Raw genomic sequence first — 24,985 nt, forward strand, 5'->3', positions numbered from 1 at the left:
GCCCTTCTCACAAAGGGTACCTCAGGTTCGTGGTACAAACCTGTCACTATCAGTTTCAGACGCTGCCGTTTGGATTGTCCACGGCACCCCGGGTCTTTACCAAGGTAATGGCCGAAATGATGATTCTTCTTCAAAGAAAAGGCGTCTTAATTATCCCTTACTTGGACGATCTCCTGATAAGGGCAAGGTCCAGAGAACAGTTGGAGGTCTGAGTAGCACTATCTCAAGTAGTTCTACGACAGCACGGGTGGATTCTAAATATTCCAAAATCGCAGCTGTCTCCGACGACACGTCTGCTGTCCCTAGGGATGATTCTGGACACAGTCCAGAAAAAGGTGTTTCTCCCGGAGGAGAAAGCCAGGGAGTTATCCGAGCTAGTCAGGAACCTCCAAAAACCAGGAAAAGTGTCAGTGCATCATTGCACAAGGGTCCTGGGAAAAATGGTGGCTTCTTACGAAGCGATTCCATTCGGCAGATTTCACGCAAGAACTTTTCAGTGGAATCTGCTGGACAAATGGTCCGGATCGCATCTTCAGATGCATCAGCGGATAACCCTGTCTCCAAGGACAAGGGTGTCTCTTCTGTGGTGGCTGCAGAGTGCTCATCTACTAAAGGGCCACAGTTATGCATTCAGGACTGGGTCCTGGTGACCACGGATTCCAGTTTGAAAGGCTGGGGAGCAGTCACACAGGGAAAAAATTTCCAGGGAGTGTGATCAAGTCTGGGGACTTCTCTCCGCATAAATATACTGGAGCTAAGAGCAATTTACAATGCTATAAGCTTAGCAAGACCTCTGCTTCAAGGTCAGCCGGTATTGATCCAGTGGGACAACATCACGGCAGTCGCCCACGTAAACAGACAGGGCGGCACAAGAAGCAGGAGGACAATGGCAGAAACTGCAAGGATTCTTCGCTGGGCGGAAAATCATGTGATAGCACTGTCAGCAGTTTTCATTCCGGGAGTGGACAACTGGGAAGCAGACTTCCTCAGCACGACCTCCACCCGGGAGAGTGGGGACTTCATCGAGAAGTTTTTTCCACATGATTGTGCACCGTTGGGAAAGACCAAAGGTGGACATGATGGCGTCCCGCCTGAACAAAAAACTGGACAGGTATTGCGCCAGGTCAAGAGACCCTCAGGCAACAGCTGTGGACGTTCTGGTAACACCAGGGGTGTACCAGTCGGTGTATGTGTTCCCTCCTCTGCTTCTCATACCAAAGGTACTGAGAATTATAAGACGTAGAGGAGTAAGAACTATACTCGTGGCTCCGGATGGGCCAAGAAGGACTTGGTACCCGGAACTTCAAGAGATGCTCACAGAGGACTCAGGGCCTCTGCCGATAAGAAGGGACTTGTTTCAGCAAGTACCATGTCTGTTCCAAGACTTACCGCGGCTGCGTTTGACGGCATGGCGGTTGAACGCCGGATCCTAAGGGAAAAAGGCATTCCGGAAGAGGTCATTCCTACCCTGGTCAAAGCCAGGAAGGAGGTGACCGCACAACATTATCACCACATGTGGCGAAAATATGTTGCGTGGTGTGAGGCCAGGAAGGCCCCACGAAGAAATTTCAACTCGGTCGATTCCTGCATTTCCTGCAAACAGGAGTGTCTATGGGCCTCAAATTGGGGTCCATTAAGGTTCAAATTTCGGCCCTGTCGATTTTCTTCCAGAAAGAATTGGCTTCAGTTCCTGAAGTCCAGAAATTTGACAAGGGAGTACTGCATATACAACCCCCCTTTGTGCCTCCAGTGGCACTGTGGGATCTCAACGTAGTCCTGGGATTCCTCAAATCACGTTGGTTTAAACCGCTCAAATCTGTGGATTTGAAATATCTCACATGGAAAGTGACCATGATGTTGGCCCTGGCCTCGGCCAGGCGAGTGTCAGAATTGGCGGCTTTGTCTCACAAAAGCCCATATCTGATTGTCCATTCGGACAGGGCAGAGCTGCGGACTCGTCCCCAGTTTCTCCCTAAGTTGGTGTCAGCGTTTCATCTGAACCAGCTTATTGTGGTACCTGCGGCTACTAGAGACTTGGAGGACTCCAAGTTGCTAGATGTTGTCAGGGCCCTGAAAATATAGATTTCCAGGACGGCTGGAGTCAGGAAAACTGACTTGCTGTTATCCTGTATGCACCCAAAAAACTGGGTGCTCTTGCTTCTAAGCAGACGATTGCTAGTTGAATGTGTAGTACAATTCAGCTTGCACATTCTGTGGCAGGACTGCCACAGCCAAAATATATAAATGCCCTTTCCACAAGGAAGGTGGGCTCATCTTGGGCGACTGCCCGAGGGGTCTCGGCGTTACAACTTTGCCGAGCTGCTACTTGGTCAGGGGCACACCCTGGCTGAGGAGGACCTGGAGTTCTCTCACTCGGTGCTGCAGAGTCATCCGCACTCTCCCGCCCGTTTGGGAGCTTTGGTATAATCCCCATGGTCCTGACGGAGTCCCCAGCATCCACTTAGGACGTCAGAGAAAATAAGATTTTACTTACCGATAAATCTATTTCTCGTAGTCCGTAGTGGATGCTGGGCGCCCATCCCAAGTGCGGATTGTCTGCAATACTTGTACATAGTTGTTGTTACAAAAAAATCGGGTTGTTATTGTTGTGAGCCGTCTGTTCAGAGGCTCCTACGTTTGTCATACTGTTAACTGGGTTCAGATCACAAGTTATACGGTGTGATTGGTGTGGCTGGTATGAGTCTTACCCGGGATTCAATATCCTTCCTTATTGTGTACGCTCGTCCGGGCACAGTATCCTAACTGAGGCTTGGAGGAGGGTCATAGGGGGAGGAGCCAGTACACACCACCTGATCCTAAAGCTTTAGTTTTGTGCCCTGTCTCCTGCGGAGCCGCTAATCCCCATGGTCCTGACGGAGTCCCCAGCATCCACTACGGACTACGAGAAATAGATTTATCGGTAAGTAAAATCTTATTATGCCACTGCTGATTTGTTGCCATGGCAACTTTTCCACTGGTTCACTTCTCCACACTTTTCACTGTTTCATGAATAGACCCCACTACCTTATAGGATGTCCGAATGAGTAGGAGGTGAAAATGATATAAACAGTTCATATTATATTTATAGGCTAAGCATTGGTTCAGTCATACCAGACAATCTTATTTGATTGACAAGTCTACAAATATTAGCCCATGCATCAAATCACATAAGGCATATCAAGATCTGCCCAAAACATACCAAGTTAGATAATATTGCAACTATTACACCACTTTGGTACATAGAGTTCAACTCATAAAATCACTCTTTACTGGGTGTTTTTTTATAGCTACACTAAAGCGACATTAAAATAATTTAAACATTTCATTCCAATTTCCAGTGGTTGCGAATTGCGTTATCATGTCCCCACCCAGTTCATTGGGGAAGTGGATAGGATTGGGGAGGGTGGTCTTCCCTCCTGGGAGTCTGGGAATACAGCCAAAGTTGGTGAGTCCCCTGGACATCCCAGGAAGCTCGGCAAATATGTGATAGCCTATACAGGTTGAATTGTAAATAAGAGCTGTATGCCCTACAAATATGTACAGTAGTATTGTCTCTTAGGAATCTTTCTTTAGATAGTATTATTTATTTATTACCTTGATGACTATTGGAGGCTTTCCCAAGTTGATATCCTTTTCCACTAAAATACGTTCTTCTGTCCCCTGAACCTCACACAAAGCTGTCATACGAATGATAGTATCCTCACTCACAAACTGACCATACTGAGCATATGTCAATGGGATGGATGTGTGTATTTCTAGAGTATAAAGAATGAAGATGGGAAAAATAGAATTGGTTACAGATTCTTCATAAATGATACGTGTCCACAAATTCAGCATTGAAAAAATATTGTCTATTTAAAAGGAATGCACCCAAAACCTTGCTTTCTAAGGGGCATATGTATCAATTATATGGTTTTAAATCTGACAATTTTAATTTCTTATGCCTGCTATTTGCAGCAATAAGAAATTATACATCGCCCGAATGTATCAAATACAGGTTGAGTCTCCAATATCCAAAATTAAGAAAGACTGATTTTTTTTTAGCAATACTGAGATTGCGACACCTTTGCTTTCTGATCGATGTTACACAAACTTTGTTTCAAGAACAAAACTATTAAAAGTATTGTATAAAAATACCTTTAGGCTGTGTATATAAGGTGTTTATGAAACATAAATGAATTTCCTGCATGTATGCAAACTTTGTTTCATGCACAAAATTATTAAAACTATTGTATAAAATTACCTTCAGGGTATGTGTATAAGGTGTGAAACATAAACACATTCTGTGTTTAGACTTGAGTCCCATCCCTAAGATATCTCATTATGGTATGCAAATATAAAATATCCGCTATCCAAAATATTTCTGCTACCTAAGCATTTTGGATACGGGAGACTCAACCTGTAACACATACAGGGACAGGGGATCCAAAAGGAACCCGCCCATACATTGTATTCGGTGTGAAGTTGGTGAACTGCAGTCTCTTCACTCCTCTATCGGGATTCCTGCGAATGTGCGGTCTACTGACCTGGCATGTCCGGCAGCCAATGCTGGGGAGGGTTAGGAAGGAACCCACTCCCAGTAATTTTTGCGATATGTAGCCTATATCTACATGTCTATCCCAATGTAGTTCAACCCCACCAGAGGTATGTGCCAGGTCATACCTGTATAGCGGCACAAGCCGCTTTAGCCCAGTGTTGGAAGCAGCCCTTTCATTCCCCTTTTCTTAAGGTGTTTCACAAAGTACATATTAATTTTACAATGGAAACAGAGTTTATCCCGTATTCTTCCTCAGCCTCCTTTCTGATTATAAAGTGAATGGCTTGGTACGAATGACTGATGGTGAAGGTGCTCAATTTGTTTATAAACCTTTAATGTCAGACCCATTACTATTTAGTCTAAATGAAGCGGACACTCCTTGATGTGTTATTCTTGATATATGATCCTGATACTGTATGTTTATGCTGCTATTTCATTGTTGTTTTGTTACATTCTGTATTATATTACGTACACATTGGACTTCTTTTGCGTCCACCCCCCATGTTCTCTTCCTCCTCTTTTTATTTTCTGTATCACTCCATGAACAATTTCAATTATTGATTATGTCCATTCATGGGTTTTTTTATAAACTATATCTCTACTAAGTTTCAGTAATTCAGTTTTAGGCTCCATTTACATATTTAATCAGCTTCTCAATGCTGTATTCACCTATTGGAAAATATACAGATATGTTAGATGTGGATACAGTTAATGATAACACACTGGGGTTGATTGAATTGATTGATTGAAGCCACAAGGCAGCTATATGCCACACTACAATAGCTCTGAACACTGCAGCTCTATAGGGCTACGTACAAACAACAGCGAGTCAAGGGTGAGATTTTGCCACAAGAGGAGTGAGTTCAGCTGCTGTCACTGGCATTTTTACACGGTTGCAATGGCAACTCACCCACCTTGCAGCTAATTGAATTGACCGCATTGCCTCTGTGGATAACTACATGGGACCCATGTCAATTAAAGACTCTCATTAACATTTATAACTGTCTATTCCTGTGTTATGAGAGATTCTATTTCCATACCTTGATTTGGACCCAAGACAAGAGCCTTGGTATCTGCCCAGATCTCATGTTTGTGTTTCCCGGTGTACAGAATGCTTGATGAGATCATATTCACAGTCACTGTAATGTTGTTAGTTGTCAGGTTTTTTAAGCTCAATATCATATTCAAGTCCTGGCCGAGAGTCGGGATCTGCATCACCGTGAATGCTGCAGACAGAATAGTTCCGTGTTTTGGATTTTGATCACTTTTTTTCCGGAACTGGAGTACTTTTTTCTCAAGTTCCATAAGAGGACTGTCTAACAATTTGTTGATGGCCTTCTCAAATAATTCTCTTTCTTTCAATGAACCTGGTAGACAAAATGGTTGTCAGGATACTGTTGATTTGTCACACCCAAGAGTTATTAAATAATAAAATACAAAACCATTAATATACATACCTCGACACCTACCAACTATGTTTTAGTTTTTCTATGGGATTATGAAAAAAGAATATACCTAAACATGCATGCATTTATATATTAACCTACCTGTGTCTGTATGTAATACCCCTTTCACACTGGCAGCAATATCCTGGGTTATTTCACGTGAACGCGCAGCAACCTGGGATATTGTGCAGTGTGAAAGCACCCAGTTGAAATAACATGGGTACTTCTAACCGGGTATCGACCAGGATAGAACACAAGTTCAACCCGGGTCGCGGTGCAGTGTGAATGGGTATCCCGGATCGATGCGACCCAGGACCTGTTCACAGCATAGGAAGAGGTGGCGCATAAACACAAACAATGGAAAATAACATTAATTAAGGCATGGAGAAAACCTTACCACTTTAAACAGGGCTGTTGAAGCACATTTAATAAAGTGTATTAAAGCTTCGCTGCAGCATTGTGTACTATACTAGGGGGGGTATTCAGGTTTCTTAGAAAAGCAAAAAAGCACACTTGTGGGCTAAACCATGCTGCACTGCAGAGGGGCAGATGTAACATGTGCAGAGAGATATAGATTTGGGTGTGGTGTGTTCAAACTGAAATATAAATTGCAGTGTAAAAATAAAGCAGCCAGTATTTACCATGCACAGAAACAATATAACCAACCCAAATCTAAATCTCTCTGCACATGTTACATCTGCCTCACCTACAGCGCAACATGGCTTTGCCCATTAGTGTGCTTTTTTGCTTTGTTAATAAACCTGAATAAGGGCCCAGGTATTGTTACAAACAAATCCATTTCATCAAACCTTAATGTATACTACATAGGGAAGCCTATTTAACAAGTATCATGACAGTACTTGTGCAGCGGAACACCATCTCAAGATGCTGATAACGAATAATGTAAAAAAGAAAAAAAATAGATCATCAAACATTAAAAAAATTGTTTTATTCTTTCAGCAAATACAGATTTCTGGAAAAGGGGAACTACTGATAAATATACCTCAAAATACTTATTTTTCCACTAATTGTTAAATTCATAATGTGATTTATATTGTGCGTCATGTCCGAAGGTTAAAATTGTCCCTGACGCAGGGTAAAATCCACCTTGGTAATACTTGTACAGTACCTTGATTTGCTCAGTTGCATCTATGGGGTTCATTTAGATCTGATTGCTGCTGTGCGTTTTCGCACAGTTGCCAATCAGGTACTAACTGCGCATGCTTATGTACCGCAATGTGCATGCGCATCAGACAACAACGGGTGTTTGCAAGGTGATTGACACAAGGAGGCCATTTGTGGGTGGTAACAGACCATTTACTGGGAGTGTCAGGAAAAACGCAGGCATCACCAAGCGTTTTCAGGGAGTGTGTCTGACGTCAGCTCCGGCCCGATGTAAATCGCACTGTAGGAGTAAGTCCTGGTTTGCAAAGAAATTGCACAAAGTGAATTTTAGCAGCTCGGCGTACACATGCAGTCGCACACTTGCACTGTGAATATACACTCCCCCTGGAGGCGATGACTATCTGAACGCAGGACAGCACAATTAGCAGCGCCGTAATCAGATCTGAATGACCCCCTATATTTCCACTAAGGCTAAGCACATACCGTAGGTTTGTGCTGTGAGATGGTGCTTTGGGAAGGAGCAGGTGATTTCACCAGCTGATGGGAACAGTTGAGTAGCGGGTACACTGATGCTCCTTGATATACAGAGCAGCACAAACATTATATTTCTTTTTTTGTAGAAATTGGTTAAATTGATAACAAGCAGTGGTGGATTTTGCCTCTGGGCTGCAGGACTGCAGCCCCTCCAGGTTAAATCCATCACTTCAGTACTTCAGAGTCTGTGAAGCCAGATGCAGTCTGTGAGACTGCACTGGTTTCACTGAGACTGGCAGTGACTTCTTATTGGAAGTCCTACCTGTGAGATGCAGTTTATTTGCCAGCTGTCGGGATTCCAGCATCGGTATCCTGACAATGCCGACAGCCGGAATCCCGGCACACAGGGACTACTTCCACTCATGGGTGTCCACAACACCCATAGAGTGTGAAGAGAACCTGTGGCGAGCACAGCAAGCCACCGAGCGCGCAGCGTGGTGTGGCGCTGCCGGGAAACCTGGCGGCTGGGATGCCTAGCCGGCTTTTACAGACTGGAGCCGATGCAGTCTATAGAAGCCGGGGTTTGCGCATGCGCAGTACCGTCACCGTTACTGCACATGCCCCTGTACCAGCATCTGTGAACTACATTGTACAGATAACGGTACCCAGCCAGTGGCGGTGACAAGGGTCCAGGCGGAGAGGACAAGGGAGCCTCTCCTGTCATACTCCAGAGTTGTCACTATAAAAATGATATTAGAAATATCTTCTTTGTATTAATTTAATATTTTTTATAGTCAAAACTGGAGTATACTGGTGTATGATAGGTGAGGCAGTGCCTCACCTGCCTACCTTGTCTGCACATATCTGATCAAAACTCACCAAAGTATATACTGTTGCACCTTTGTATAATGCCCACATGAGCCCACGAGTTCATATACATGTGTGTTAATCTGGCTCTAGTACTAGCCTGAAATATAAAGGGTGGAATGGAGCTGCTGCACATGCCCAGTGACAGAACATTTTACTACCATTTTTGCTGTGTGTCTGTCTCTGAGAATCTGAGTGCTCAATCATCGCACAAGAGAGAGGATCTGGTAAGTGACTTACTGTGACCATTGGGCCTGCATATGTCTGAACTACTTTATTACATAAAATGCACTTTGTTTGGGGCAGACTATAGCTTGTTACATGCTAAATATGTATCCTATATGGGCTGGTGACAAATACTCTACAGTAAATCAAACATTTGGAAACCCCACTCCAGAAATCCTGCGTTTGTCCCTGTGATCACCTCTTTCCATTTAGACCAGAGCTGACGGAGATTAGCTGTTGTCTTTCAATATGATGCATTTTGCACCTCACAGTTGCACTTTAAGAGAAATGTACTTCCAAGAGCACATCACCAAATGCAAAAAAAATGTTTCATACACACAACATGAATATAATAAAAACAGTCCGAATGTCTCCTTGCTGTCATGACTCATTGGCCCAGATTTATCAAGCTTTGGAGAGTGATAAATTGCACAGTGATAAAGTACCAACCAACCAGCTCCTTACTGCCTAAAATAACTATGCTTACCTTCTGGATATTTATATGTGTCTGTGACATCCACTCGGTCATCAGTCCCCACGGCTTTTGTGCTAATATATCTGCCAATGTATTTGGTGTCATTATAAAGTATTTTCTTTGTTCCATCACTGTAGTTAATCCAGTGTGACAGGTCAGCATTCACGGATGCAAACATGAATCCTACATCGTACTTAAGGTCAACATCGCCTTCCTTTATAGCCACAAGTGGTGCAGGACCACAGCGATATATGTCTAAGGTAAGATGGAATAATTAGCGGATGAGTGCCAGAAGAAAAGCCACCTCTGTGATCAAACAGAAACAAACTGAGGATCATACATATCAGGAAATACAAAAACAGATGAAGAAGAATTAAGTTTCTTTCACCAAGGCATAGAGGTGGCATGAAATGACCAGTAAGGTTCTGTTATGAATACGTAAGGGATCTCATTTCATGACTGTATGGAGACCAATTAAGAGGTTTATTTACTAAGCCTTGGATGGAGGTAAAGTTAATGGAGATAAAGTACCAGCCAATCAGCTCCTGTCATTTTCCAAACCCAGCCTGTGACATGGCGGTTAGGAACCGATTGTCTAGTACTTTATCTCCGTCGACTTTATCTCCATCCAAGGCTTAGTAAATAAACCCCTAAAGTCTGCAGTACACTGATCCCCCAACATAACCCTTGCTACCGGATACAAAATGTGTATCGGGTAGCAAGCCTGGGCCAGGGTCTTTGCACTGTATCAATGACTGTGTCAGGGTGCTGAAAAATGAAATAATATACAGTGGGGGCTGTGCGCAGCAGTGACTGGGTTGCGTCAAAAAAAATAAGAATTTACTTACCGATAATTCTATTTCTCGGAGTCCGTAGTGGATGCTGGGGTTCCTGAAAGGACCATGGGGAATAGCGGCTCCGCAGGAGACAGGGCACAAAAGTAAAGCTTTTACAGGTCAGGTGGTGTGCACTGGCTCCTCCCCCTATGACCCTCCTCCAGACTCCAGTTAGGTACTGTGCCCGGACGAGCGTACACAATAAGGGAGGATTTTGAATCCCGGGTAAGACTCATACCAGCCACACCAATCACACCGTACAACTTGTGATCTAAACCCAGTTAACAGTATGATAACAGAGGAGCCTCTGAAAGATGGCTTCCTAAACAATAACCCGAATTAGTTAACAATAACTATGTACAAGTATTGCAGATAATCCGCACTTGGGATGGGCGCCCAGCATCCACTACGGACTCCGAGAAATAGAATTATCGGTAAGTAAATTCTTATTTTCTCTATCGTCCTAAGTGGATGCTGGGGTTCCTGAAAGGACCATGGGGATTATACCAAAGCTCCCAAACGGGCGGGAGAGTGCGGATGACTCTGCAGCACCGAATGAGAGAACTCCAGGTCCTCCTTTGCCAGGGTATCAAATTTGTAAAAATTTACAAACGTGTTCTCCCCTGACCACGTAGCTGCTCGGCAGAGTAGTAATGCCGAGACCCCTCGGGCAGCCGCCCAAGATGAGCCCACCTTCCTTGCGGAATGGGCCTTAACAGATTTAGGCTGTGGCAGGCCTGCCACAGAATGTACAAGTTGAATTTTGTTACAAATCCAACGAGCAATCGACTGCTTAGAAGCAGGTGCACCCAACTTGTTGGGTGCATACAGTATAAACAGCGAGTCAGATTTTCTGACTCCAGCCTTCCTTTAAATGTATATTTTTAAGGCTCTGACAACGTCCAACAACTTGGAGTCCTTCAAGTCGTCTGTAGCCGCAGGCACTACAATAGGCTGGTTCAGGTGAAACGCTGATACCACCTTAGGGAGAAAATGCGGACGCGTCCGCAGCTCTGCCCTATGTCGAATGGAAAATTAAATAAGGGCTTTTATAAAACAAAGCCGCCAGTTCAGATACTCTCCCGGCCGAAGCCAGGGCCAGTAACATAGTCACTTTCCATGTGAGATATTTCAAATCCACCTTCTTTAGTGGTTCAAACCAATTTGATTTGAGGAAATCTAAAACTACATTTAGATCCCACGGTGCCACCTTAGGCACCACAGGAGGCTGTATATGCAGTACTCCTTTGATAAAAATCTGGACCTCAGGGACTGAGGCCAATTCTTTTTGGAAGAATATTGATAGGGCCGAAATTTGAACCTTAATAGATCCCAATTTGAGACCCATAGACAATCCTGATTGCAGGAAATGTAGGAAAACGACCCAGTTGAAATTCCTCCATCGGAGCACTCCGCTGCTCGCACCACGCAACATATTTTCGCCAAATACGGCGATAATGCTTCGCGGTGACTTCCTTCCTTGCCTTTATCAAGGTAGGAATGACTTCTTCTGGAATGCCTTTTCCTTTTAGGATCTGGCATGCAAACGCCATGCCGTCAAACGCAGCCGCGGTAAGTCTTGAAAAAGACAAGTACCCTGCTGAAGCAGGTCCCTTCTCAGAAGTAGAGGCCACGGATCGTCCGTGACCATCTCTTGAAGTTCCGGGTACCAAGTCCTTCTTGGCCAATCCGGAGCCACTAGTCTTACTCCACTTTGCCGTATAATCCTCAATACCTTTGGTATGAGAGGCAGAGGAGGAAACACATATACCGACTGGTACACCCAAGGTGTTACCAGCGCGTCCACAGCTATTGCCTGCGGATCTCTTGACCTGGCGCAATACCTGTCCAGTGTTTTGTTGAGGCGAGACGCCATCATGTCCACCATTGGTTTTACCCAACGGTTTAATAGCATGTGGAAAACTTCTGGATGAAGTCTCCACTCTCCCGGGTGAAGGTCGTGTCTGCTGAGGAAGTCTGCTTCCCAGTTGTCCACGCCCGGGATGAATACTGCTGACAGTGCTATCACGTGATTCTCCGCCCAGCGAAGGATCCTGGCAGCTTCTGCCATTGCCCTCCTGCTTCTTGTGCCGCCCTGTCTGTTTACATGGGCGACTGCCGTGATGTTGTCCGACTGGATCAACACCGGTCTTCCTTGAAGCAGAGGTTCCGCCTGGCTTAGAGCATTGTAGATTGCTCTTAGTTCCAGAATGCTTATGTGAAGAGACTTTTTCAGGCTCGACCACACTCCCTGGAAATTTCTTCCCTGTGTGACTGCTCCCCAGCCTCTCTGGCTGGCACCCGTGGTCACCAGGATCCAATCCTGCATGCCGAATCTGCGGCCCTCCAATAGATGAGCCTCCTGCAACCACCACAGAAGGGATACCCTTGTCCTCGGCGACAGGGTTATCCGCAGGTGCATCTGAAGATGCGACCCTGACCATTTGTCCAACAGATCCCTTTGCATGGAATCTGCCGAAAGGGATTGCTTCGTAAGAAGCTACCATTTTTTCCCAGGACTCTTGTGCATTGATGTACAGACACCTTTCCTGGTTTTAGGAGGTTCCTGACCAGGTCAGATAACTCCTTGGCTTTTTCTTCGGGAAGAAAAACCTTTTCTGAACTGTGTCCAGAATCATCCCCAGGAACAGCAGACGAGTTGTCGGCATTAATTGGGATTTTGGAATATTCAGAATCCATCCGTGCTGCTTTAGCACCTCTTGAGATAGTGCTAAACCCATCTCTAGCTGTTCTCTGGACCTTGCCCTTATTAGGAGATCGTCCAAGTATGGGATAATTAATACGCCTTTTCTTCGAAGAAGAAATATTATCTCGGCCATTACCTTTGTAAAGACCCGAGGTGCCGTGGACAAACCAAACGGCAGCGTCTGAAACTGATAGTGACAGTTTTGTACAACGAACCTGAGGTACCCCTGGTGTGAGGGGTAATTGGAACGTGGAGATACGCATCCTTGATGTCCAAGGATACCATAAAGTCCCCTTCTTCCAGGTTCGCTATCACTGCTCTGAGTGACTCCATCTTGAACTTGAACTTCTTTATGTACAGGTTCAAGGACTTCAGATTTAGAATAGGCCTTACCGAGCCATCCGGCTTCGGTACCACAAAAAGAGTGGAATAATACCCCTTCCCTTGTTGTAGAAGAGGTACCTTGACTATCACCTGCTGAGAATACAGCTTGTGAATGGCTTCCAAAACCGTCTCCCTTTCTGAGGGGGACGTTGGTAAAGCAGACTTCAGGAAACGGCGAGGTGGCTCTGTCTCTAATTTCAACCTGTACCCCTGAGATATTATCTGCAGGATCCAGGGATTTACCTGCGAGTGAGCCCACTGCGCGCTGTAATTCTTGAGACGACCGCCTACCGCCCCCGAGTCCGCTTGCGAAGCCCCAGCGTCATGCTGAGGCTTTTGTAGAAGCCGGGGAGGGCTTCTGTTCCTGGGAAGGAGCTGCCTGTTGCTGTCTCTTCCCTCGTCCTCTGCCTCGTGGCAGATATGAATAGCCCTTTGCTCTCTTATTTTTAAAGGAACGAAAAGGCTGCGGTTGAAAGGTCGGTGCCTTTTTCTGTTGGGGAGTGACTTGAGGTAGAAAGGTGGATTTCCCGGCCGTAGCCGTGGCCACCAAATCCGATAGACCGACCCCAAATAACTCCTCTACGCATCGCCTGTCCACTGTCGTGTCCATAAAGCTCTTCTGGCCGAAATGGACATAGCACTTACCCGTGATGCCAGTGTGCAGATATCTCTCTGTGCATCACGCATATAAAGAAATGCATCCTTTATTTGTTCTAACGACAGTAAAATATTGTCCCTGTCCAGGGTATCAATATTTTCGATCAGGGACTCTGACCAAACTACCCCAGCACTGCACATCCAGGCAGTCGCAATAGCTGGTCGTAGTATAACACCTGCATGTGTGTATATACCTTTTTGGATATTTTCCATCCTCCTATCTGATGGATCTTTAAGTGCGGCCGTCTCAGGAGAGGGTAACGCCACTTGTTTTGATAAGCGTGTTAGCGCTTTGTCCACCCTAGGAGGTGTTTCCCAGCGCTCCCTAACCTCTGGCGGGAAAGGGTATAAAGCCAATAACTTCTTTGAAATTAGCAGTTTTTTATCGGGGCACCCCACGCTTCATCACACACGTCATTTAATTCTTCTGATTCGGTAAAAACTACTGGTAGTTTTTTCACACCCCACATAATACCCTGTTTAGTGGTACCTGTAGTATCAGCTAAATGTAACATCTCCTTTATTGCCAAAATCATATAACGTGTGGCCCTTTTGGAAAATACGGTTGATTCGTCACCTTCACTACCGGAATCAGTGCCTGTGTCTGGGTCTGTGTCGACCGACTGAGGCAAGGGGCGTTTTACAGCCCCTGACGGTGTTTGAGGCGCCTGGACAGGCACTAAGTGAGTGTCCGGCCGCCTCATGTCGGCAAACGACTGCTTAAGCGAGTTGACGCTATCCCGTAATTCCACAAATAAAGGCATCCATTCTGGTGTCGACCCCCTAGAAGGTGACATCCTCATATTTGGCAATTGCTCCGCCTCCACACCAATAACGTCCTCATACATGTCGACACACACGTACCGACACACAGCAGACACACAGGGAATGCTCTATACGAAGACAGGACCCACTAGCCCTTTGGGGAGACAGAGGGAGAGTCTGCCAGCACACACCAAAAAGCGCTATATATGACAGGGATAGCCTTATGATTAAGTGCTCCCTTATAGCTGCTTTTATATTAATATATTGCCATTTATTTTGCCCCCCCTCTCTGTTATACCCTGTTTCTGTAGTGCAGTGCAGGGGAGAGACCTGGGAGCCTTCCTGACCAGCGGAGCTGTGACAGAAAATGGCGCCGTGTGCTGAGGAGATAGGCCCCGCCCCTTTTCCGGCGGGCTCGTCTCCCGCTATTTAGTACATTTAGGCAGGGGTAAATATCTCCATATAGCCTCTGGGGCTATATGTGAGGTATTTTTAGCCTTTTTAAAGGTTTACATTTGCCTCCCAGGGCGCCCCCCCCCAGCGCCCTGCACCCTCAGTGACTGCCGTGTGAAGTGTGCTGAGAGGAAAATGGCGCACAGCTGCAGTGCTGTGCGCTACCTTAAGAAGACTGCAGGAGTCTTCAGCCGCCGATTCTGGACCTCTTCTTGCTTCAGCATCTGTGAGGGGGCCGGCGGCGTGGCTCCGGTGACCATCCAGGCTGTACCTGTGATCGTCCCTCTGGAGCTTCATGTCCAGTAGCCAAGAAGCCAATCCATCCTGCACGCAGGTGAGTTCACTTCTTCTCCCCTCTGTCCCTCGTTGCAGTGATCCTGTTGCCAGCAGGAATCACTGTAAAATAAAAAACCTAAGCTAAACTCTCTAAGCAGCTCTTTATGAGAGCCACCTAGAATTGCACCCTTCTCGGCCGGGCACAAAAATCTAACTGGAGGAGGGTCATAGGGGGAGGAGCCAGTGCACACCACCTGACCTGTAAAAGCTTTACTTTTGTGCCCTGTCTCCTGCGGAGCCGCTATTCCCCATGGTCCTTTCAGGAACCCCAGCATCCACTTAGGACGATAGAGAAATCAATAAATATACACATGGTGGAGTTCAGGGTGCTTACAATGGCTCAGAGACTTTGCACGGGGCTGCAAGATTGATTTAATACACAGTGGGGGCAAAGGTGACTTGGGCATAAAATAAATATACAAAAGGGGCAGAGGCGGATTGGCCATAGGGTTCACAGGGAAGATCCCCGGTGGGCCGATGCACCCGTGGGGCCTGTTTTGTTTGAGGACATGTGGTCCTTTTTATAGACATAATGAATAAGATGCTAAAGAATTTGCATATATGAAAATTACTTTGCTACTTAGCCTGTGATTGCAGATGATCTAGTGTATGCTCTGTCTGCCTGCTTGGCTGACATATAAGATTGAGTGAATAGTGATTGGGATACGGTTCGGTTGGTGTAAGAAGCAAGAAAATATATCTTTCTAAAGAATTATATAGTTTCCTAAATTCTGATGGTGTATCATATAATGTGCTCATAATATTTAATTGTATTTCTTTTTAACTTCCCCCTTGATGCTGGACATGCCCACTATCTGGAAAGTCTTGGGGGGAGGGTGCTGCTGCCATCGCCCATGGCTAGACCTTACACCTCTGGTGCTGCCCATGTGGGGCCATTAGTACACATTTTTCCAGGGCCGCTTTTTGTTCCCAATCCGCCCCTGAAAAGGGGGTTAATGATGCTGATGAGATGCAGGGAGATTGTGCTGGATATATGCAGAAGGTATGGTGCTGATGTGATGCAAGGGAGATGACGTTGGTGAGATGCAGGGATGATGGTGCTGGATAGATGCAGAAGGTATGGTGCAGATGTGATGCCAGGGAGATGACGCTGGAGAGATGCAGGGATGATGGTGCTGGATAGATGCAGAAGGTATGGTGCAGATGTGATGCCAGGGAGATGACGCTGGAGAGATGCAGGGATGATGGTGCTGGATAGATGCAGAAGGTATGGTGCAGATGTGATGCCAGGGAGATGACGCTGGTGAGATGCAGGGATGATGGTGCTGGATATATGCAGAAGGTATGGTGCAGATGTGATGCCAGGGAGATGACGCTGGTGAGATGCAGGTATGATGGTGCTGGATATATGCAGAAGGTATGGTGCTGATGTGATGCAAGGGAGATGACGCTGGTGAGATGCAGGGATGGTGGTGCTGGATATATGCAGAAGGTATGGTGCAGATGTGATGCCAGGGAGATGACGCTGGTGATATGCAGGGATGATGGTGCTGGATATATGCAGAAGGTATGGTGCTGATGTGATGCAAGGGAGATGACGCTGGTGAGATGCAGGGATGATGGTGCTGGATATATGCAGAAGGTATGGTGAAGATGTGATGCAAGGGAGATGACGCTGGTGAGATGCAGGGATGATGGTGCTGGATATATGCAGAAGGTATGGTGCTGATGTGATGCAAGGGAGATGACGCTGGTGAGATGCAGGGATGATGGTGCTGGATAGATGCAGAAGGTATGGTGCAGATGTGATGCCAGGGAGATGACGCTGGTGAGATGCAGGGATGATGGTGCTGGATATATGCAGAAGGTATGGTGCTGATGTGATGCAAGGGAGATGACGCTGGTGAGATGCAGGGATGATGGTGCTGGATAGATGCAGAAGGTATGGTGCTGATGTGATGCCAGGGAGATGGCGCTGGTGAGATGCAGGTATGATGGTGCTGGATAGATGCAGAAGGTATGGTGCTGATGTGATGCCAGGGAAATGACGCTGGTGAGATGCAGGTATGATGGTGCTGGATAGATGCAGAAGGTATGGTGCTGATGTGATGCCAGGGAAATGACGCTGGTGAGATGCAGGGATGATGGTGCTGGATAGATGCAGAAGGTATGGTGCTGATGTGATGCCAGGGAGATGACGCTGGTGAGATGCAGGTATGATGGTGCTGGATATATGCAGAAGGTATGGTGCTGATGTGATGCCAGGGAGATGACGCTGGTGAGATGCAGGTATGATGGTGCTGGATAGATGCAGAAGGTATGGTGCTGATGTGATGCCAGGGAAATGACGCTGGTGAGATGCAGGGATGATGGTGCTGGATAGATGCAGAAGGTATGGTGCTGATGTGATGCCAGGGAGATGACGCTGGTGAGATGCAGGTATGATGGTGCTGGATAGATGCAGAAGGTATGGTGCTGATGTGATGCCAGGGAAATGACGCTGGTGAGATGCAGGGATGATGGTGCTGGATAGATGCAGAAGGTATGGTGCTGATGTGATGCAAGGGAGATGACGCTGGTGAGATGCAGGGATGATGGTGCTGGATAGATGCAGAAGGTATGGTGCTGATGTGATGCCAGGGAAATGACGCTGGTGAGATGCAGGGATGATGGTGCTGGATAGATGCAGAAGGTATGGTGCTGATGTGATGCCAGGGAGATGACGCTGGTGAGATGCAGGGATGATGGTGCATTCGTCCCCTCCTCAGATCTTAGTAGCTTCCTTTTCCAGCACGGCATATGTGATATTAAATCACCGCTGCAGAAGTGAAGAAGAGACGCAAAGAGGAGCTCTGTGCATGCTGAAAACAAGGTGAGAGGGGGCTGGAGGGACACAGAGAGGCAGGGAAGCTGCTGGAGGGACACAGGTGGTGAGATGTTCATAAGGGGCACTAGGTTTAACTACTGTGGACATTGTGTAAAAGGGGCACTACTGTGTGGCGTAATGTGTTTAAGGGGTACTACGTGTAGCATAGCATGAATAAGGAACACTACTGTGTACCATATTGTGAATAAGGGGTACTACTGTGTAGCATAATATTCATAAGGGGCACTACTGTGTGGCGTAATGTGTTTAAGGGGTACTACTGTGTAGCATAGCATGAATAAGGAACACTACTGTGTACCATATTGTGAATAAGGGGTACTACTGTGTAGCATAATATTCATAAGGGGCACTACTGTGTGTCGTAACGTGAATAAGGGGCACTACTGTGTGTCGTAACGTGAATAATGGGCACTACTATGTGGTGTAATATGAATCAGGGTATATACGTGCAGTAAAAAGTGAATAAGATGTGCTACTGTTACACCACCTCTACAGGACCACTTTAAGCCCTGGTTAAAAGGACAAAATAAAAAAAAAATTAAAACCATTATAATGCTTACAGCTGTGAAATTATCATTGTATGCTATGTAAAGAACTTGCCTTACACAGGCTATTTCTGAAATATGAAAATACTTTGGAAAAAGAGTTTGGCATAAAACTGCATAAGCTTAAATCTGGTTGAAGAAAAAAATTTAAAATAAAATTTTGATTAAATAGGCATTTTTGCGATAGTAAAGTAAAATCTTTAATTCACGTGAAACAGATATATTGAATCAAAGCAAACTCCATCGATTGTAACAGATTACATATGGGGCCTAATTCAGACCCGATCGCTGCAACAGCAGCGATCACAGTCTGAAGCCCTTTGGGGAATGTGCGCTTGCGCAGCAGGCGCACTGCGCGTTTGCACCCCGTGAGGCCCAGTGAGATGCAAAAGCATCATAGGGCTGCAATTGCCTGATTGACAGGCAGAGGCGGTCAAGGGGCGGGAGGGGGCAGGTATGTCCAGACCTTTGCTGGGGCCGGCCGTGGCGGCTGCGTGACGTCACATGCAGCCGATGCGACCCAGAACACGGCGGGTAGCTGGGCTTTGCAGGCAGGGAGCTACTCAGCGGGTAGCTAGGCTTTGCAGGCAGAGAGCTACTCGGCGGGTGCAAAAGCATCACCGCTGTGCAATGCTTTTGCAACCATGCGGGGGGGAGAGCAGTGCCTGATATGCAGGGTGGACAAGCCCTGTGCTGGGCGTCCCCCCACATGTCTAAGAATCTGATCATAGATGTGCTAAATTTAGCACATCTACGATCAAGTCTGAATCACCCTCTTCATTAGAAATACTGTAGTATAATTTTGTTTTTGTGTTTTGCAAAAATTTACGTTTTCCACTGCTATAAAAAATATTAATATTTTGAACCTGTCATTCACTGCAAAAGGAACAGGCAAAATGAATGAAAAAAGTGGTCTGCATTTCCATCTCTCTCCCTTTCTTTCTTCCTTCCTTCCTATCTTATCCTACAGTATGTGTCTATCTCTCTTCTCTCCCGCTCCCCCATTTATTATCCTGTCTCTCTTTCCAACCCCTCTCTATGTCTCTCCCCCTCTTTCGCTGTCTCTCTCTTCCTATTAATTTCCTTTTTCTCTCTGTCTCTTTCCCGTCTTCACTTCACTCTCTCCTCTCCTTTTTTCTCTTCCTCTTTCTCCCCTCTCATATCCTGTCTCTCTCCCCTATTGCCTTTTTCCTCCTGTCTCTCTCCCCATTCCCCATTCTCTATCCCCCCTCTTTCCCTGTATCTCTCTCCAACTCTTCCAGCCATCTTTTTCGCTGTGTCTCCCTGTTTCGCTTCCTCTATCATTACCTCTTATTTCCCTTATTGCACTTTCTCTTTCCCCTCTCCCTCTTGTTTTCACCCCTTGTTTCTTTCTCCCCCTTTTTCTGTACTTCTCCTAACTTTTCCTGTCTCCCGCCTATTATTTGTGAAGCTGCGGGATGAAGCAGGACAGGCATGGGCAGAACATCAGGAGGCTCTTTGTTGTGCTGCAAAGGAAAGGACAGACCCAAAAATGTGAATGTAATTTTTGTCTTTTATTTAAATGTGTGTTCAAATACCTGTGGAAACGCGCATTACACATCATTGTGGACGTGTGCTTCACTAGCTGGGAATAAAGTGGAGAAATATTGGTTTGTGGTGAAAATAACTGGGTAAGTGATAAATGTGTAATATTAGGTGGTAAGTGGCTTTGACAAGCTGTCACAGTTTAACAGCATTATATAATAGATATCTTTTTGCAATTGATTAAAATTGATGTTAGAAATGGTCTAAAAATGTAAATTGTTTAGGAAAGCATTGGTAAAAATAATTTAAAGATACAGAAATATGCCACCGTAAGAGAAATTAATAAACGCAATAATAATGTAGATAAGAAAGGTGATTTATGCAAAATAAAAGCAGGAGAATAAACATCTAAATGCAGTCATGAAGGCCTAAAACCTTTACACATGTATAGAGGTTATAGGATATCTTATACCATCACTAGTCTCCAGTGGTGTTGAATCCATCGCTTGCCAGCCATTATAAGAAGGTCCTAGATCCTTACGGGCAATCCAGGCCTCATTCCAAACGTGGAAATTCCTGCAAAGTGACATGTACAAATTAGATTATACAGTAGGCTTGTTTTCACACTTTCCCCGCTTGCCTCTTCACACTCTAAACATTTCTGTCTCATATTCTAATCTTAAACCAGGTTCACAATACTGTATGTATAGCGATCACTGTCAGATTACAATAGCTGCAGTAGTTTGGGATATTCCCATTGTACATCAGGGCTGAAAGTACTGTATGACATAAAGAAAAGGTGAAGTAAATTTGAAGCGAGATTATCACAAAATATCAAGCGGCCAATCCAATTAAATGTGACGGGTGTGAGTTGCAGTTGCATTTCAGTGTCAGTAATGGCACTCTAAACTGCACGCCTCGCGGTTCTAGGGGCTGCGAGCACTTTTGTGCGAATTCGGGATACCGTAAAGTGCAACTGTTGCCGCACTGACTTGAAGTGCGGGGAAACTCAAACACAATTGTGTTGACACCCATAATTTGATGATGGTCCTGTTACATACAGTAGCATGCCTGGAATAAAAATCTTGCTGGGTGTTCTTAAGAAACAAATATGTGTGTTGCTTTACTACGCAGGACCAGTAGTAGAGTTAATTTGCCATTATTATATATTTGCTTAATAGACTACATTCAAATGTACAGTATATCTGTTTTTATGTTTGTTTGTAATGCCTTCTTGAAGCACTTTTTGGCATGCATTTTTGAAACAAATATTAATTTTATTTTTATGGTGCAATTTTACATGCATTTTTAAGCAATTTATATCATTTATGCTAAATATTAATGTATTTAAAACACATTAGACTCACATTTATTCCATCGGTATTTCTATATGTCCCATTGTAAAACTAATGTGAATTACGGAACCAAAAACTGTTCAACAGGACTTCTAATCCACTAATTAAAATAAAAAAAAAATAGGTAAATTTACTTAAAAAATTAGAGTGAAATTTATTTATTGATTTAAATCTGTTATTGCCAAACTGGGATGGTAATTAAAGAACATGATTCCTCATGCTAAAGCAAATCATACTGCCAGCGGTAGCGGTGGCACCATTTCATGTTATGAGACTAAAGTTATACAGCCCTTTTGGCAAAAACTTGGTGGCGATATGGCTTTTGTTTTCACCCACTGCGTTTTTAAAATGGAATGGACAAACAAGCATGATTGAAACCTGAAAGCAATATATATTTACATAGACTGCAACATGTAGAAAAAATAAGAATTTACTTACCGATAATTCTATTTCTCATAGTCCGTAGTGGATGCTGGGGACTCCGTCAGGACCATGGGGAATAGCGGCTCCGCAGGAGACAGGGCACAAAAGCAAGCTTTTAGGATCACATGGTGTGTACTGGCTCCTCCCCCTATGACCCTCCTCCAAGCCTCAGTTAGGTACTGTGCCCGGACGAGCGTACACAATAAGGAAGGATCTTGAATCCCGGGTAAGACTCATACCAGCCACACCAATCACACCGTACAACTTGTGATCTAAACCCAGTTAACAGTATGATAACACAGAAGTAGCCTCTAAAAAAAGATGGCTCACAACAATAATAACCCGATTTTTGTAACAATAACTATGTACAAGTATTGCAGACAATCCGCACTTGGGATGGGCGCCCAGCATCCACTACGGACTATGAGAAATAGAATTATCGGTAAGTAAATTCTTATTTTCTCTAACGTCCTAGTGGATGCTGGGGACTCCGTCAGGACCATGTGGATTATACCAAAGCTCCCAAACGGGCGGGAGAGTGCGGATGACTCTGCAGCACCGAATGAGAGAACTCCAAGTCCTCTTTAGCCAGAGTATCAAATTTGTAAAATTTTACAAACGTGTTCTCCCCTGACCACGTAGCTGCTCGGCAAAGTTGTAAAGCCGAGACCCCTCGGGCAGCCGCCCAAGATGAGCCCACCTTCCTTGTGGAGTGGGCTTTAACAGTTTTAGGCTGTGGCAGGCCTGCCACAGAATGTGCAAGTTGGATTGTGCTACAGATCCAACGAGCAATCGTCTGCTTAGACGCAGGAGCACCCATCTTGTTGGGTGCATACAAGATAAACAACGAGTCAGATTTTCTGACTCCAGCTGTCCTTGAAATATATATTTTCAATGCTCTGACAACGTCCAGTAACTTGGAGTCCTCCAAGTCGCTAGTAGCCGCAGGCACCACAATAGGCTGGTTCAAGTGAAAAGCCGAAACCACCTTAGGGAGAAAATGAGGACGTGTCCGCAGTTCTGCCCTGTCCGAATGGAAAATCAGATATGGGCTTTTGTACGTTAAAGCCGCCAACTCTGAAACTCTCCTGGCTGAAGCCAGGGCCAGTAGCATGGTTACTTTCCATGTAAGATACTTCAAATCTACCGATTTGAGAGGCTCAAACCAATGAGATTTGAGAAAATCCAAAACTACGTTTAGATCCCACGGTGCCACTGGAGGCACAATTGGGGGCTGTATATGTAGTACACCCTTGACAAAAGTTTGTACTTCAGGCACTGAAGCCAATTCTTTCTGGAAGAAAATTGATAAGGCCGAAATTTGAACTTTAATAGACCCCAATTTTAGGCCCATAGACAATCCTGCCTGCAGGAAATGTAGGAATCGACCCAATTGAAATTCTTCCGTTGGGGCCTTCTCGGCTTCACACCACGCAACATATTTTCTCCAAATGCGGTGATAATGTTGTGCGGTCACTTCCTTCCTAGCTTTAATCAAGGTAGGAATAACTTCCTCTGGAATGCCCTTTTCTTTTAGAATCCGGCGTTCAACCGCCATGCCGTCAAACGCAGTCGCGGTAAGTCTTGGAACATACAAGGTCCCTGCTGAAGCAGATCCCTTCTTAGAGGTAGAGGCCACGGATCTTCCGTGAGCATCTCTTGAAGTTCCGGGTACCAAGTTCTTCTTGGCCAATCCGGAGCCACTAGTATTGTTCTTACTCCCCTTTTCCGTATAATTCTCAGTACCTTTGGTATGAGAGGCAGAGGAGGGAACACATACACTGACTGGTACACCCACGGTGTTACCAGAGCGTCCACAGCTATTGCCTGAGGGTCTCTTGACCTGGCGCAATATCTGTCCAGTTTTTTGTTGAGGCGAGACGCCATCATGTCCACCTTTGGTTTTTCCCAATGGTTCACAATCATGTGGAAAACTTCCGGATGAAGTCCCCACTCTCCCGGGTGAAGGTCGTGTCTGCTGAGGAAGTCTGCTTCCCAGTTGTCCACTCCCGGGATGAACACTGCTGACAGTGCTATGACATGATTTTCCGCCCAGCGAAGAATCCTTGCAGCTTCTGTCATTGCTCTTCTGCTTCTCGTGCCGCCTTGTCTGTTTACGTGGGCGACTGCCGTGATGTTGTCCGACTGGATCAACACCGGCTGACCCTGAAGCAGCGGTTTCGCCATGTTTAGAGCATTGTAGATCGCTCTTAGCTCCAGTATATTTATGTGAAGAGACTTCTCCAGGTTTGACCATACACCCTGGAAGTTTCTTCCCTGTGTGACTGCTCCCCAGCCTCGTAGGCTGGCATCCGTAGTCACCAGGACCCAGTCCTGTATGCCGAACCTGCGGCCCTCTAACAGATGGGCACTCTGCAACCACCACAGGAGAGACAACCTTGTTCTTGGTGACAGTGTTATCCGCTGATGCATGTGCAGATGCGATCCGGACCATTTGTCCAGCAGATCCCACTGAAATATTCGTGCGTGGAATCTGCCGAATGGAATTGCTTCGTAAGAAGCCACCATCTTTCCCAGGACTCTTGTGCATTGATGTACTGACACATTTCCTGGTTTTAGGAGGTTCCTGACAAGTTCGGATAACTCCCTCGCTTTCTCCTCCGGGAGAAACACCTTTTTCTGAACAGTGTCCAGAATCATTCCCAGGAACAGCAGACGTGTTGTCGGTGTCAATTGAGATTTTGGAAGATTCAGAATCCACCCGTGTTGTTGAAGCACTACTTGGGTTAGTGCTACCCCGACTTCCAGCTGTTCTCTGGACCTTGCCCTTATCAGGAGATCGTCCAAGTAAGGGATAATTAATACGCCTTTTCTTCGTAGAAGAACCATCATTTCGGTCATTACCTTGGTAAAGACCCGAGGTGCCGTGGACAAACCAAACGGCAGCGTTTGAAACTGATAATGCCAGTCTTGTATCACGAACCTGAGATACCCTTGGTGTGAGGGGTAAATTGGGACATGCAGATAAGCATCTTTTATGTCCAGGGACACCATGAAGTCC

At 45.6% G+C, this 24,985-nt stretch overlaps 1 protein-coding gene across 1 annotated transcript in view; it reads right to left on the reverse strand.

Moving 5' to 3' along the window:
• The window catches only part of LOC135055926 (protein-glutamine gamma-glutamyltransferase E-like), a 226,952-nt gene that overhangs the window by 9,501 nt on the left and 192,466 nt on the right, over positions 1–24,985 (reverse strand). Inside the window, exons 8-11 of the mRNA XM_063960528.1 lie at positions 20,658–20,761; positions 9,161–9,403; positions 5,578–5,904; positions 3,595–3,755 (exon numbers count right to left, since the gene is read on the reverse strand). Coding sequence (XP_063816598.1) covers positions 3,595–3,755; positions 5,578–5,904; positions 9,161–9,403; positions 20,658–20,761 — 835 coding nt within the window. The remainder of the gene's footprint in view (positions 1–3,594; positions 3,756–5,577; positions 5,905–9,160; positions 9,404–20,657; positions 20,762–24,985) is intronic.

The sequence above is a fragment of the Pseudophryne corroboree genome, chromosome 3 (genome assembly GCF_028390025.1).
Source record: "Pseudophryne corroboree isolate aPseCor3 chromosome 3, aPseCor3.hap2, whole genome shotgun sequence".
Taxonomy (NCBI): Eukaryota; Metazoa; Chordata; class Amphibia; order Anura; family Myobatrachidae; genus Pseudophryne; species Pseudophryne corroboree.